Source organism: Sus scrofa, chromosome 1 (genome assembly GCF_054392235.1).
Source record: "Sus scrofa isolate SSC_HxYL_T2T_F1_AM1 chromosome 1, Sscrofa_HxYL_maternal_Yorkshire_Landrace_v2.0, whole genome shotgun sequence".
NCBI classification, from domain to species: Eukaryota; Metazoa; Chordata; class Mammalia; order Artiodactyla; family Suidae; genus Sus; species Sus scrofa.
Genome location: NC_139383.1, coordinates 11,603,660 through 11,619,870, shown reverse-complemented (window position 1 = coordinate 11,619,870; position 16,211 = coordinate 11,603,660). Strand labels below are relative to the sequence as shown.

The window sequence follows — 16,211 nt, the reverse complement described above, 5'->3', positions numbered from 1 at the left end:
ATGGGTGCAGTGGAAGCAACGCTATTATTAATAACCACGACTGACAGTGAGTCATTGAAAATGTTATTCCACCTCTTCAGCCTCTGTTCCTTTGCTCTTTCCCACCAAGAATCAGAATACACAGTATTTTGCATTTCTATTGTGTTACTGAAGAACAGAAATACCATAATAATCATGTCATCGGAGCAAAAAACTCAAGGACAAAACCAAAAAACTCAAGGACAAAACCAACAAAAAGGACTATTAGCATGGCCTCAATTCAAACCAACAGAAGAGAATTCATAGATTCACGAGGACTAGGACCTTAAGAAAGAGAGGAAGTCGTCTTAGAGTTTCTAACCGATATAAAAGGGTTCTGTATTTCTATGGTGGATTTTATGGCCAAATGCTCTAAAAGTTTCCTGATGGGGGCGTTACAGACATTTGTGCCGGTTAATGCTGAGTGATTTGCTGCGGAGGACTGTCCTGCACACTGAAGGATGTTTACCAGCATCCCTGACCTCTCTTCACTAGTCGCACAAGCACCTCCAAGTTGCAACAACCAAAAAATATCCCTGACGGGCAGGTGTGGTAGAATCACTCCCCGTTGAAAACCACTAGAAGGGTTTTCAGTGGAGATAAAGAGACAGAAGGGAATGGAGGTAAAAAGAGGGATGGACTGAAGAAAAGAAATTCTAATGATACATTCGCAAATTATTTCTAAGGAAGTCATCTAAAGAGATGGACTAATGCAGTTACACAGTCTAGTCTCAAAGGAATCCTGCTATTAAAAGGTTTTTTGTTTTTTTAACAGAAACTATGAAGCAGAACAATTTTCATAAACCAGACAACAGGCAGTGCGAGAGTGTGATCACGGACACACGGAGAGAAGGCGAGCCTCAGGACCACCCGCCTTACAGCCTGGAGACCATTCCCGGGCCGCGCACAGGGAGGAGGAACACACACAACCCAGGAGTCTCCTGCACTGGAGGAGACAGAGGCTGCCATTCCAGGAGGCCAGGGGGTAGGCAGACTCTGTGGGACTGACTACTGGATCTAGAGGAACACGGGGGGAGAGGCAGTGGTGTAGGCAAGGCAGAGAGAGAAAGGAGTGAGCCAGGACTCCTGAGATCCGCTCCTTCAGGCCCTGGCACTTAGCCTCTCTAAGTGCACGAGGTTAACTCCTCAAGGCTTGGGAGGCCGGAGAAGGTTCCATTGGAAAGCTGTAGGACAAGAGTGAGCTCACGTGTGGCTACAAATAATCTGCATCCCCAAGAACTTAAGCAGAGAGCCCCTGAAATACACGGGCACCAGGTGGATTCCTCAAAAAGGTCATGAATTAATAGCAGGACTCAGCCCCAGATCACAGGCTACTTTGGACCCATTTTAACAAAGCTTAAAGGCAAAGCTCAAAGCAAACTGCAAGTAACTTATTCATGTGCCAGAACAAAACCCACCACTCAACCCAATACAACAAAACTCGGCGCTCAACAACATTAAAAAAATAAATAAATAAAAATAAAAACTTCGCATATTCACGATCTTGTCAAAAATTATCAAGTTTGCAAAGAAACAGAAAAAACGGGACCCAAAGTGTGTGCATGATGTGGCGGGGGGGTGAGGGGAGGTGGGAATCAACTGGCAAAAACAGTGCAGAAATGACAGAGGTAATGAACTTAGTAGGTAAAGATCTTAAAGTAACTATTACAAATATTATACATATGCATAAGGATGCCAAGGAAAGTATGACCCCAATGAGAAAGCGAAGATACAGTAAGACTCAATGGAACTTCTAGAGATAAAAATACCTCAAATGAAAAATAAATTGAGTAAAATTGACAGATTCTATAAAAAAAAAAAAAAAAAAAAAAAAAAAGAGTAGTAAATTTGAAGACACAGTAATAGGAACTGTATTTTATGTATGGTGAATTACTAAGTTTTTTTGTAAGAATTAACCAAATAGCTATGCATTTGCTTCATAAGTCTTTCTCTGATTTATGATTTGATTATTATCATGTATGTACTAAGTTCTGACCTGATTCTGGATCTTCTAATCTAGCCACTGATAGGTTTTGTGTCATCTCATAGGGCTTTGATTATGAGAGCTTCACTACACATTTTAACATCTGATTTGCAAGTCTTCGCTCATCTTTTCTTTCAAAATTTCTTAATCCATTCTTGCAGGTCCATTCCTCAGGATGATCCCTGGAATTTCACTACATTTTAAAATGTTACTGAAAAATACAATTTGGAAAAAAGAGCACCTTTACTATCATTTTTCCTTCCAAAGCTAAAATATTTCTCCTGATTTATCTCAGTGATATTCTGAGATTCAGCAAAGTTTTGTTGTTTTTTAATACTAAAGTCTCTTCCCCCCGCTCAGGCTTCCAAAATAAATAATTATACACCCCCAAATAATATTCAATAAAATTTCTTTCCAGTAAGGATGTTGTATGTGCTTTAATCCCTCCTGTATGAAATTTTCTATTTATTCTTCCCAACCTGTATAACTGTTTGATATACACAAATACGTAAGTATTCTTCCAAATTATTCACCTGCTCTGATGCAATGTGAATGCTCTTCCTGAAGATTCCCTCCTCTGTCTTCTGAACCAGGCCTTCTGCTTCCTAGCTCTCACATCTTTCTTCTTGGTGTGGCTAATGAGACCAACGTTTCGATAGGCTCTTGCCATTATGTCAGAGGTGCTGATAGAGGTCAATGAAGGGCAGACTTTCCCATAAATGGTGCCAGGCTGATTGGGATCACATGCTAAAAATAGGAAAACTGACTTCTATTTCAACCGTATGCAAAAATCAGCCCCAAGTGGATTATAGATATTAGTAAAAGATAAAACAATAAAGCTCCCAGAAGATAACAGAAAAAATACCTTCATGATCTCAAAATATAAAAGTATTCAACAAGACATAAAAAGTACTAGCCATAAATTTAAAATTAAGAACATCTGCTCTTCAAAGACACTGTAAATAGACAACATAACATGTTAGTGGAAGAAGAAAGCTCAATACATTTAGCTAATAAACAACTAGTATGAAGAACATATAAGAACTGCTCCAAATCAACGAGAAAAAGAAAAGCAAACAGAAAAGTGGACAAAGGAGAGCACTTGACCAAAAAAAAGGTTATCCAGAAGGTCAATAAACACGTAAAATAGCATTCAGTTTCATTACAAATCAGCAAAAGACAAAACAGAAGCACAAGAGCACACTATTCTCCCAAGATTAACAAAAAACGTACGAATCTGGAAACAGCAAGTCCTGGAAAAGCTCTGGAGAAAAGTGAACTCACACACACTTTTCGGGGAAGATAAACAGGCATCCTGACCATAGAGCACCGTGCTGCATTCTCTACCAAGGCCGAAGATCTGCAGAGCTATGATCCAGGATGGCCACTTTCAGGTATATACCCTCGGGAGATCTTGCCTACATGTACCAGTTGACATAAATATGTTCATGACAGCTTTGTTTTATAATAATGAAACACTGAAACTAATGCAGGGTCCCCAAACAGGAAAATGGACAGATAAATCTGACAGATAGAGTTCATTGTAAACAGCTGTAAAATAAACTACAGATTTGAACAACATGAGCAGACCAGGATAAAAAGCATACATACTATATGAACCCATTTGTATAGTTTAAAATGGACAAAACTAAAGCATATTAATTATACAGATAAAAATCTACATGATAAACTGTGCAGGGAGTAATAAACCCATGGTATAGATTATCTTGGTTGCAGGAGCAGATGGCAGATGCAATCAGAATGAGGCATACACGAGGGTGTCAAAGGCATTGGTGATTTCATTAGTAGCTTGACTTGGGTGGTGGGGATTGCAGTGTTTTTTGTATTAAGCCATATGTATACAAAGCCAGGCATAGCCACTATATTCTCTTTTGCATTTACAAGTCATAATAAAATTAACAAGAAAAATACACTAATAGCTCACAGATTCCCTCTGCAGTTCAAAAACTGCTCTTACCTGCCCTGCGGGTTTATTTTCTAGAGACCAACCTGGAACACTCCAGCCATGGGAATGCCTAGCAGGCATAGTGGGAGTCAAAAATCTACTTACTAAGTAATGAGACACCCAACCCCCTTCCCTTTCTCAACTCCAAATTGATTATCACGTTCTTTTTGTTTTGTTTGGCAATCTGATCATGTGAAAAAATAGCCAGAAAAACTTAAAACTTACCTCTGCCACTTCCTTCTGAAAAGTCAGTGTCATCTGGGTTCTGCCATAAGCAAAAGGTCCATTTCTATGAGAAACGTTTTCAAGCCACTTAATAATCAGTGGAGTTGATACACTAAAAGGCAGATTTCCAATAATATGTACATTTGGAGGATCTGGTTGGCATAAGAAAAAACAACTTGGAATGATTTCATCAATATATTCTGAAAACAATTTTAGTTCAGAGTAAAATCAAACAATATTAACAGCATCAAACAAAAATACATGAAAAGATATGGCCGAGTATTTTCAATCCATTTATTCCTTAGAAGCAGTGTTTTCTCACAAACAGCTTTGAATTACTGGAAAAAAAATCCTACCTAATTAGTATTTAGTCAGCCAAAGTTTCGGTTAGTAAAAATACAAAAAATTGGTTTGAGGAAAAAGATCATTTGCTTGGGACACAATGAGGTCAAAGTTCCTATAGAGCCCCGGATGAAACTGCCAAATGCCCAGGGAGAGGATACAGGCCAGACATGAAGATATACGTGTGTGCAACACACACGTGGTAAGAAAAGCCACAGGAGCAGAGAGTCAGGCAAATCTGCTGCCTGAGAAGATGCCCTCCCCACCCTGCAACCTCAGAAATGAGATGCAAGATGTGGGTGGAAAAATAATCACCAGCACAGGATAGTCCGAGAAGGCTCACAACAACGTGAAAGGAAAAATAGGACAGCCTGGAATCAGGGAAGACAGGAGCAGAGACATCTTCTAGAAGAGAGTAACAGACAATGCTGGGGAACTTTGAGAAGGTCTGAAACAGGCAGTTAGAAGGTGGGTCACTGTGTCTGTGACTGGCGGGGCAGAGCAGAAACCTAAAGGCAGTGTGGTGACAAGAGAACAGTGCGCTGGCGGGCGGAGAGGGGAAGCGCCGGGGTCTCTGAAGCAGCCAGGCGTGGAGAGGCCAGAGATGGGGAATGCAGAAATGGGGATGCACCGCCACGGCCCCTCCACTTGTTCTAAGGGGTTTTATGGGCAAAAAACACACCCCCAGATCTATGTATTCCAAGGAGCTGGCACACAGCAGGTACCCAATAAACACTGAATGAAGAATGTTTTGGTTAGTCACTGCCTGTGAAAGACAATGGAAATAAAGTTAAAACAGAGGCTTGGCTATGGCTTGGTTTACTCAAACACTTCTTTTTTCCCCAACTGGAAAAAAATAACACTCATAGTTCACTCCATCCTTGCATGGTATCATAAAAATGTCAAGTTTATTTGAATAGAATCCCAAATACTTGAAAAATATGAGACAAACTAAAATTAAGAAAAAGTAATTTGATTTTGTATTTTGGAAGAAAGTGGAAAAGCAGAAAAAACCTGTAATGCACATTATTTAATTCTGTTCCTCTAATTTTAAATGTAAATATACACTAACATTGGTAATATATAATAATTAAATATTTGTAATCTAAATAATTATAAAAGAAAATAAGAAAACCAACCCAAAATCACTTACCATCCTCCCACTGTCTTTTGAGACTTTCTGGAAAAGCCCTTTCTATCTTAAATGTCAACACATCTCCATGGACAATTCTCAGTTTTCCAGGTGCTGCATCAGAAAGCATCTAGTTTACAAAAAAGTCAATAAAATGAGCTTATACACTTTGAAAGAAAGCAGAATTTTTTTCTTCAAATCTGTGCATCATTAATCTGAAAAGCCAGAGACTAAGAGTGATCATTAATGAACTAATAGTTTACTGTGTCCATTGCAGCAGACAATTGTGGTGTTTGACTTTTAACACGTATGAATGACTGAGAGGTCACAGATAATAGTTTAACAACAGCTTATAACTTCATAAATAATAATATTAACGTAATTTGACCCTCAGAATGACCTGGACTTCTATATAAATCTAGCAAAACCTCAACTCCTATCTATGTTTTTAAATTAGAGACTAAGGACATTACAATGAGAATATACTGAAAATTGACTAGGAGCAAATCACATGAAAGATGAACGTAATTCAATTAAATCCTCATAGTCTAAGATTTTACAGAGGAGTCTACTTATAACCAAGATCTTTACCTTAAGCCTCGAGTAGAGTCAACAAAGTAGAAAGTCATCTGTCACTGCCAAGCTGTATGTGGAACTGAGACACTCCCTTGACCAGAGTAGCCTTAAAGTATTTCTTGATCCACAGGTACTTTCGGCCTGATGAATTATCCTGCATGTCTTAACAAAAGCTACCTCCCAACCTATTTTTGCTTCCCTCTCTCTTAAGCGCTTCTAAGTAAACAAGAAAGAAAGAGAGCTTTCCCTTATCTTTTTTCCCTCCATTTCATCTACCTGAGCACCATACCTTAAGACATGCTCTCGCAGTACTGAAGTATTGGCGCCTAACCAAAAAGAGCCTTACAGCTAAGCCACCTATAAATCTGCATCGTGTTAAGTGCCCGGGACCCAACACGAGACTTGATTCTTGACGTCCTCAGTAAAATACAAACAAAAAACCCCTCCAGATACAATCCCTGAGCTTGTAAGGTTTAAGATGCAGAAGTGAATATAATCAATGGAAAAACATGTCTAAATTACAAAGGAAGAGGTTACCGTCTTCCTACACTAAATCTCAGCTCAGGGAGCCCAGAGAACCTTGGCTCCAATTCAATGAACTTTTGCCCTAAGCATCCCTTGGACCTGTTTCTCCAGCTTAATCAAAGCTGATTTTTCTCTCCTAACTTTCCCCATGACCAGCTCAGACAAGAGGAAGGATTAAAGCAACACCACCGAAGCCAGTGAGGAGACACAGACCAAGGCCCCCAGCTGCAGATCACAGCCCCCTTGAGTCTGCAGGGTTCTTACTCCTGTACCAACACAGGCTCCTTAAGGGCAGTACCTGTTTCTTCACGTCCCCTGCAGCTGCAACTGTACACAGTAAGTGCTTCATATATATTTCATAAGTAGATGAGTAAGTTAATGACCAAATGGCATTTAGTTTTCTGTGAATGCTGGAAAATTCCTCTCCTAGCCTGTGAGATTTGGGGCTCCTCAAATTTGTAAAGTAGAGAAACTTACAAAGATTTTTTTTCATTGATAAATTAGTTAAAATTATACAAGTAATATTTCAGAAATACACAGCTGAAATGTGTATACTGGTTAGAGGCTAAACATTTTAAGTCTGGAAATCATCTAGTTTGATGTTTGGCCATGGTAGCAAAAATAATTGTATACCTCTGATATCAATGTACTTATGGATTATTTTAAGTTGTCATGATTTGCTAAAACTTAATCTGATGAGTTCCAGACAACTCTTAGAAAATATAATAACCTCAATATATTACAAAAATAAAAAAGGAGATAGCTCTCTATGGGAAAGGCTCTTACTGTATAAAAACTGTATTTAATGATAGCATTTACCATCAATGAAGAACATTAAATTTTTTTCTATAATTATGCTTCACATAATTAAAACAAAACAAATTAGCATTCTAAAAACAAAAAGGCAGAACTAAAAGCTTATGTTTCGCAATGTCAGAAATTAATTAGTAATTAAGACTAAAACAAAACAATGTAAATTTGGCTCTTTGGCATTCATTTTCATGTTCTGATAACTCAATCACGTTTGAAATGTTAATTTTTCCACACTGACACACACAGCTGCATACCAGAAAATGGATATGATCCACATTTACCTTCCTTTCCTAGGTTTAAAGCTGCATTTCCATTTATGTATTTGTTTCTTTAGATTCTCCTTCAGGCTTAAGTGTCAGTCCATGATACACCAAGTCCTCCTGTTCTTTAAAGGGCCTACCTTTTCCAGGACTACTGTGTAGCCTCATCTTCCCTACCCACTCCCCACTGCAGAAGGAATGAATGCTGATGTTCACAGCTTTATGTGAAAGACCTGAAGCAATTACAGAGGGAAAAAAGGTGATGCAAGGTGAAATGACCCTACGGGGATGATACAGACAGCAGCCATCTCAACCCCGCGTAATGTTCAGCAATGGCACAGAAAGACCTTCTAACCAACCAGTAATAGAAGAAGCTGTTCTCATTATCATAATGATACTTGGGGAATGCTGAAGGGGTGGGAAAGGTCACCACTATAGCCCCCCTCCAACCTAACTCTGTTGCATCACACCTCAAGACTCCGCAGGTATTGCCTCAGCATGTGTGCAGAGGCACAGCTGACTTGAACACAGGCACCAGATTACAGCCAAATGAGTATTTCTATTGACACTCAAATTGTTTTATGTTTTTATTTTAGTGTCCAATCCTGTACTTTTTCAAATTAGGACATAAGCTTTGAGTAAAAGGCATTTATTGAATAAGGTTGTAAAAAAACAGAAAACCAAACCGGGAGAGGAGAAACATCTATGTAAGTCACGAAAGCTTTATATCCTAACAAGCTTTATATCCTAGAGATGAAGACGTTAGACCTCCCAACTGACATGCTGAATTGTACCGTTCTCACTCGGCACTGGAAGTTATTACAGAGGAAGCATTTTTCTGGTATCGAGTTTTGTAAAGGGTACAAGAACCAACAAATAGAGAAGGCCTTTCATAAAAAGGGAAAACAAATGCAGAAATACTCTTCACAGTCACCTAAAAGTCTCTCTTCCCTCACAAGTCAAGGTCATAGTGACACTTTCGGGGGGGGGGGGACAAGTAACTGTGGTCTACCTACGTAGTTTGTTCATGATGTAATTTAAAGAGGAAAGACTGTATGAAATTCTTGGAACTTATGACCTTGAGAACAAAAATAAATAAATAAATTCCTTGAGGACAAAAAACTTCATCAAACAGCTCTTTTGTATGTTTTATGCCACTTTCTCATGGCAGCCAACCCTGTACAGGGGGTAAGCATGAATTACACAGCCTGTGATAGTACCTGCCTTCTAACTTGCCACAAAGTAGGAACCCAAACACGGTGGAAGTAAGAACTGGGGAAAAAAATCTTAGGTGAACTATAAAGAATGAATCTAGGAGTTCCTGGGTTCAGTCCCTGCCCTTGCTCAGTGGGTTAATGATCCGGCGTTGCCGTGAGCTGTGGTGTAGGTTGCAGACGCGGCTCGGATCCCGCGTTGCTATGTCTCTGGCGTAGGCTGGTAGCTACAGCTCCGATGAGACCCCTAGTCTGGGAACCTCCATGTGCCGCGGGAGCAGCCCAAGAAATGGCAAAAAGACCAAAAAAAAAAAAAAAAAAGAATGAATCTATAATTGGAATATGATAAAAAAAAAGAAAATTTTTTGCCTATATAGAAGGTAAGATCGATGACATTATTCAAAAAAGATAATGAATGTCACAATAGACTTTCCTTAGGGTAAAGATTACAGCATGATTTCAAAAAGTCGCCACTTTCCTTTTGGTTTTTTTTCCCTTTTCAGCTGCACAAAGGCATATGGAAGTTCCTGGACCAGGGATCAAACACGACCTGCAGCTGTGACCAACACTGCAGCTTCAGCAATGCTAGATCCTTAACCCACTGCATGCCCAAACCCAGGCCTCAGCAGGGACCCAGGCCACCACAATGACAAAGCCAGATCCTTAACCCCTGCTCCACAGTAAGAACTCCTTGCTTTGCTTTTTAAACAAGACCAGAAAAGCATAGAAGCAGCTCATTTACTCGGACTCATAAAGAAATTAAATGTTTAATTTTCTATTCAACCAACATTACTGCTTTAAATGTTAACATTTCTTTTTTTTTTTTTTTTTTTTTTTTGCCTTTTCTAGGGCCACTCCCTCGGCATATGGAGGTTCCCAGACTAGGGGTCTAATCGGAGCTGTAGCTGCCGGCCTACACCAGAGCCATAGCATCGCAGGCTCCAAGCCGCGCGTCTGCAACCTACACCACAGCTCATGGCTATGCCAGATCCTTAACCCACTGAGCAAGGCCAGGGATTGAACCCACCACCTCATGGTTCCTAGTCAGATTCGCTAACCACTGCGCCATGGCAGGAACTCCTAAATGTTAACATTTCTTAAAAAGAAACTTACAGATATAAGTCTTTTAAAACTATTTTTCACAATTCTCTTCACCAACCAAGGACAATGAACCCAATTTCACTCTCTTCTTGAAGACTTGGGTCATTACTGCCTGTAGAGCAATGGCCTCAATGGTTATGATACCTTTCAGTTTTTATATTAGTTTTTTTATAGCTTTTCTGCTACAGTAATAACTGTTACTTCTTGCTTACTGCCAGTGGGTCTGCTGCTGGCAGTGACCTCTTTACCTCTAATTCGCAGGGGACTAGGAAATCCATTTGGCTGCAAGCCATCTTTTGCATATTGGTTGAGTGTTGTCTATGTTATGATCAACTCTGGTTACATCTCTATCAAGCACGTTACATGTGTAAAGTACATAATCATGTCACAACACAAAGTCTTCTGTGTTTAAAATTTGCTAGCAAGGAAAGAATTTCAAATTTGTATGATCTCTGGTTAAAAACAGCTCCGTTTGTCAGGATGACTAAATTACTTTCTATATCCCTTTATAAGATGACAGGAAAGTAGAATAATTTTAATAGCAACCATTTATTGACTATTGGCAATAGGCCAGGCTCTTTACATAAATTTATATCTATCCTTGAAGTAACCACACAACTATTACTCCCATGCTGCAGATGAGAAAGCTGAAGCTGTAAGCTAAAAAATATTCAAAGGCAAGTTCAAGGTTCCAAATCTAGTAAGTGCCACATATGATATTCCAACACCAGCTTATTTGATTTTCAATCCCATGAGCACTCCACTTTGTCTATCAAGTAGAAACAATCTGTTTACCTATTATAAAACCCCAGAGGCAATACTAACAATAACCAATGCTTTACAACCTCCAAAATTCCATGAAATGAGCACATAACTTCATGGTTAAGAAGAATTCTAATGCTTCTTACTCTGTTCAAGACACAACATAGAAGATCAAATATAAGATATACTCTTTTGCTTTAAATAAGAAATGGACAAAAGACTTGAGGCAATAATATTCAAGACACTGGACAAGGAAATGCAAGAAAACCTGCAGATCCAAGCTTTCATTGGCCCATGAGCAAGAAACACAAAGAAAATGACACCACGGCACACCATGATGAAACTGCTCAAAAACAATGATAAGGAAAAAATTCTTAAAAATGGCCAAAGATGACAGAAGCAAAGATAAGAATCACAGCAGGTTTCCTCTCAGAAATGAAACTTCATATGAAGACAGCAGAACAGCATCCTGAGCACTGGAAAGAAAAAACAAAAACTGCCAGCATGTTTTTCAAACACAAAGGCAAAACAAAACATTTTTTCAGATGTACAAATGCTGAAAGACTATCAAGAGATCTATACTGCAAGAAATGCCAAAGAAAAGTCTTTCAGGTAGAAAGACAACACCAAATAGAAATATGAAGAACACTCAAAATAGTAACCACATGGGTCAGTACGTAAGAACTTTTGCTTATTTTTTAAGTATCTTTAATATAGAATTGACTTTTAAAATAAAAATAGCATTGTGCTGTGAATTTTATAACATATGGAGAACCACGACAATGGCACAAAGACCTGGCAGGGTGCGACGCAAGTGTACTACTGTAAGATTTGTGGAACATGTTAAAGACATACATTATACACTTTGAATAAATTACTAAAATAACAAAAGGGAGAGTTACAGGTAAGAAATAACTACCATCAGTAGGCTGAATACTAGCCCCACAAAGATGTCCACACCCTAATCCTTGGAACCTGTGACTGTCATATTACCTGGTAAGAGTGACTTGGCCAATGTGATCAAAGCGGTGTTTTCTTTTTAAACGGCCACACCCACAGCACGTGGAAGTTCCCAGGGCCCGGATGGAATCCAAGCCATAGCTGTGGCAACACTGGATCTTTTAACCCACTTCGGCAGACTGGGGATTGAACCTGCACCTTCACAAGCAACCTGAGCTACTGCAGTCAGGTTCTTAACCCACTGTGCCACAGTGGGAACGCCTAAAGATTTTGAGGTGGGGCGATTATCCTAGATTATCCAGGTGGGCTCAACGTAATCACAAAGGGTCCTTGTAAGAGAGAAAGGAAGGGGGATCAGAGTCAACAGTAGACATGCAGAAGAGGTCCTTGAGCTAGTGAAGGCAGGTGGCCTCTAGAAGCTGAAAAAGGCAAGGGAACAGATTCTCCTCTGAAGCTTCCAGAAGAACGCAGCCTTGCCGACCCTGCTTTTAGGCTTCTGACCCCTAGAACTATAAGAGAATAAATGCGTCATTTTAAGCTACTGATTTTGTGGTAATTTGTTACAGCAGCAATAGGAAACTAATACATTAGGCAGAGATGGTCAGACTGGTAGGAAAATGCAAGATCCACTACATGCTGCCTATAAGACCCCCACTTTAAAAATAAAGACACAAGTAGGCAAAAAAGGATGGAAAAAGATATACTATTCCCACATTTATCAAAAGTAAGCTGGGGAGTTCCCGTCATGGCACAGTGGTTAACGAATCCGACTAGGAACCATGAGATTGCGGGTTCGGTCCCTGCCCTTGCTCAGTGGGTTAAGGATCTGGCGTTGCCGTGAGCTGTGGTGTAGGTTGCAGACGCGGCTCGGATCCCGCATTGCTGTGGCTCTGGCGTAGGCCGCTGGCTACAGCTCCAATTCAACCCCTAGCCTGGGAACCTCCATATGCCGTGGGAGCGGCCCAAGAAATAGCAACAACAACAACAAAAAAGACAAAAGACAAAAAAAAAAAGTAAGCTGGAATGGGAGTTCCCTAGTGGTCTAATGGTTAGGATTCATGCTTTCATTGTTGTGGCCCAGGTTCAATCCATGGTCTGGGAACTGAGATCCCAAATCAAGCTGCTACATGTGCAGCAGCCAAAAAAAAAAAAAAAAAGGCTATCAGAGAAAGTAGATTTCAGAGGAAAACATATGACCAGTGATCATGAAGATCATTTCATAATGATCAGAGAGCCAATCCCTCACAGAGATACAACACTTCTGAATGTTTATACATCAATGAAAGTGCTTCAAAAAAGGTGAAACGGAAACTGATAAGACTACATAAGGAGAGAGGACAAATCTGCGATTAAAATTCAACATTTCAGTAAGTTTCTCTTAGTAAATGACTGAACAAGTAGACAGAAAATCACTATGGAGAGAGGAGACTTGACTAATGCCAACCAACCTAACTGAAATTTATGCTTCATCCAACAACAGCAGAACGCATATTCTTTTGAAGAAATACTTACCGAGACCTATCCTACTCCATGTGCCACAAACAAATACAAATTAATTAAAAGTGATTCAAGTCACACAAAGTATGCACTCTGATCACAATGGAATTAAATTAGAAATTAATAACAGAAACAGATCTTAAAAGCCCTCAAATTTGCAAACTAAGTGATATACTACTACTTCTTTTTGTTTTCTTTTGGCTTTTTGCTTTTCTAGGGCTGCTCCTTCGGGACACAGAGGTTCCCAGGCTAGGGGTCTAATTGGAGCTGTTGCCACTGGCCTACGCCAGAGCCACAGCAACTCGGGATCCAAGTCGCATCTGCAACCCACACCACAGCTCACGGCAATGCCAGATCCTCAACCCACTGAGCAAGGCCAGGGATCGAACCTGCAACCTTATGGTTCCTAGTCAGATTTGTTAACCTGCGCCACAACAGGAACTCCGTGATAGACTTCTAAATAATCTATAAGTCAAATAAAAAACTACAAGGTAAATTGGAGCTACAGGTTATGTGGGAAACACAAAGGATTTGAATAGCAAAAACGATTTTGAAAAAAAAACAAATGGTTGGAAGACTTACATTACCTGCTCTTAAGTCTTAAAACTACAGAAATCAATATAGATTGGTACTGGTGAAAAGACAGAACTACCGATCAATAAAACAGAACTGGAAGTCCAGAAATGGACCAATACATATAAAACTGATTTTTGACAAGGCAACTCAATGAGGAAAATATTCTTAACAAATGGTTTAAAAAAAAAAAAAAAAAACCCAAAAAACTTCTACCCTTACTTCACACTATATACAAAAGTTAAAATGTGTCAGGAGTACAAGTAAAAGTTAAACTATAAAACTTCTAGAAGAAAACAAAGGAGAAATTCTTAGTTTGGGTTTTGGACTGTTTCAAAAAATTTTTTCTCAGAGTACTGTAACTCTGAAACATGCATAAAAATTAAAACTTTATACACTGGATGGGGTAAAGTGGAAGAAAATTATAGACTCTGTTTTTGAGAATTTAGAATTAGAATGAACTAAGATTAGTGTCTAAACAAGTTTTCTTACTTCCTTTTTTTTTTAGACCTTCCTAACTTTTCTGCTCCTTGCAAGGAACTACTATGATCTAGTGATTCATAAGGGTTTATTGTAATATTTAATTTCAAACTGTAGATTTGTATCAAGGTTCATGTTCCTCTCTCTGTGCAAAAAGATCTGGGTTTTTTGCTGTTGTTGTGATGGAATGTTTAGCACAAGAGCACAGCAAGTTCTGGCAGTTTATAATTTGGTTCACCTGAAGCAGACAAAAGAGGCAGAACTCTAAACAAATGAAGGCCTCTACTTAACTGATCCTTGGAAAACTGGAAGGGATTTTTTTCTCTCCTTCCCTCTACAGTCATCTTTTCGTATCAGCAGAGGATTGCTTCCAGAATCTGCTCTAGATAACCAAATTCACAGACGCCCCAGTCCCATAATCTCTCCCTATCTGTTCAATTTTGGATTCAAGTAATTAATCATGAGGTAATATATGTAGTTATTTTTAAAAATTGGCATGTAAGTGGACTCATGCAGTTCAAATCTGGGTTTAGGGTCAACTGTCTTTTGAAAACCACAGGACCTTATGTTGTTAAGCATTCTCTTCTAAGAGTCTGTACATTGTTCAGGAAATAAGCTTTCAACTCAATTAGCATTTAACTTTTTTAAAAAATGGAGATATCATTAACATAACACTTTGTTAGTTTCAGGTGTCCGACATAATGATTAGATATTTGTATACACTGCAAAATCACCACCACAGTAAGTCTAGTTAACATCCATCACCACACAACTGAAACCGAGTAGTATCCTATGGGGCAGGCCCCTCCCCCATATCCTCTGCTCTTAACTCCTACTCCTCTCTCAAGTACCTAAATGATAGCATCTGCTGCACACGTCCAAGGTGTTTTTTTTTTTTTTTTTTAACAGATGCTAAAACCATCACCAAATGGAAGGAATTATCTGATGATCATGAGCACACAGCCCCTAGACCTACTGGCACCTAAGTATTCATAATGTTAGCCCCCGAGACGCCACCCTGTTACCTCTCCATCAGCCAATCAGAGAACTGAGCACAAGCTGACCATTGACTCTGCAACCTTCCTCCTTCCTCATCTGGCTTTTAAAATACTTTACAATTATGGGTTTGGAGAGTTTGGGCTGTTTTGGAGCACAAGCCACCCATCATCTTGCATGGCTTGCAATAAACATTTTTCTGCTCCAGACTCTGATGTTTTGGTTTGTTTGGCCTCACTGTGTGTTGGGCACATGAACTTATGCTAACACAGCTACAACTGTTCTTATGATGCGAACTTTTAAGATTCATTCTCTTGGCAACTTTCAAATCTACAATACTGCATTATTAACTATGGTCACCATGCTGCCATTACATCCCCAAGGCTTATTTTACATGCAAGTTTGTACCTTTTGACTAACCTCACCCGATTCACCCTCGGCCAACCCCCAGACTCTGCCAGTCACCAATCTGTTCTCTGTATCTCTGAGTACACACTTGTAGTTTATTTATTTATTTAGCTTTTTAGGGCCACACCCACGGCATGTGGAAGTTCCCACTGTAGCACAGTGGGTTCGATCCCTGGCACAGTGGATCAAGAATCCAGTGTTGCCGCAGCTGTGGCTCAGATTAGATACCCGGCCTGAGAACTTCCACATGGCGTGCAGGTACTACCAAAAAAAAGAAAAAAAAAAAAAAAAAGTCACATCTGAGGAGAAAGCGCTGCACAACATGTATCTGGCAAAGCACTTGTGTCTACAATATAAAGAAATCTTAAGATTCAATAGA

The 16,211-nt window shown here is 39.4% G+C and overlaps 1 protein-coding gene across 10 annotated transcripts in view; it reads right to left on the bottom strand.

Moving 5' to 3' along the window:
* TFB1M (transcription factor B1, mitochondrial) overlaps window positions 1-16,211 on the bottom strand; it is an 82,912-nt gene that overhangs the window by 58,333 nt on the left and 8,368 nt on the right. For 5 of the 10 annotated variants that reach the window (XM_085010578.1, XM_021083526.2, XM_085010406.1 and 2 more), the window contains 2 exon segments: window positions 5,689-5,797; window positions 4,194-4,345 (listed from right to left, as the gene is read on the bottom strand). In XM_085010578.1, the coding sequence (XP_084866704.1) occupies window positions 4,194-4,345; window positions 5,689-5,797 (261 nt within the window). 10 annotated transcript variants of the gene reach the window in all.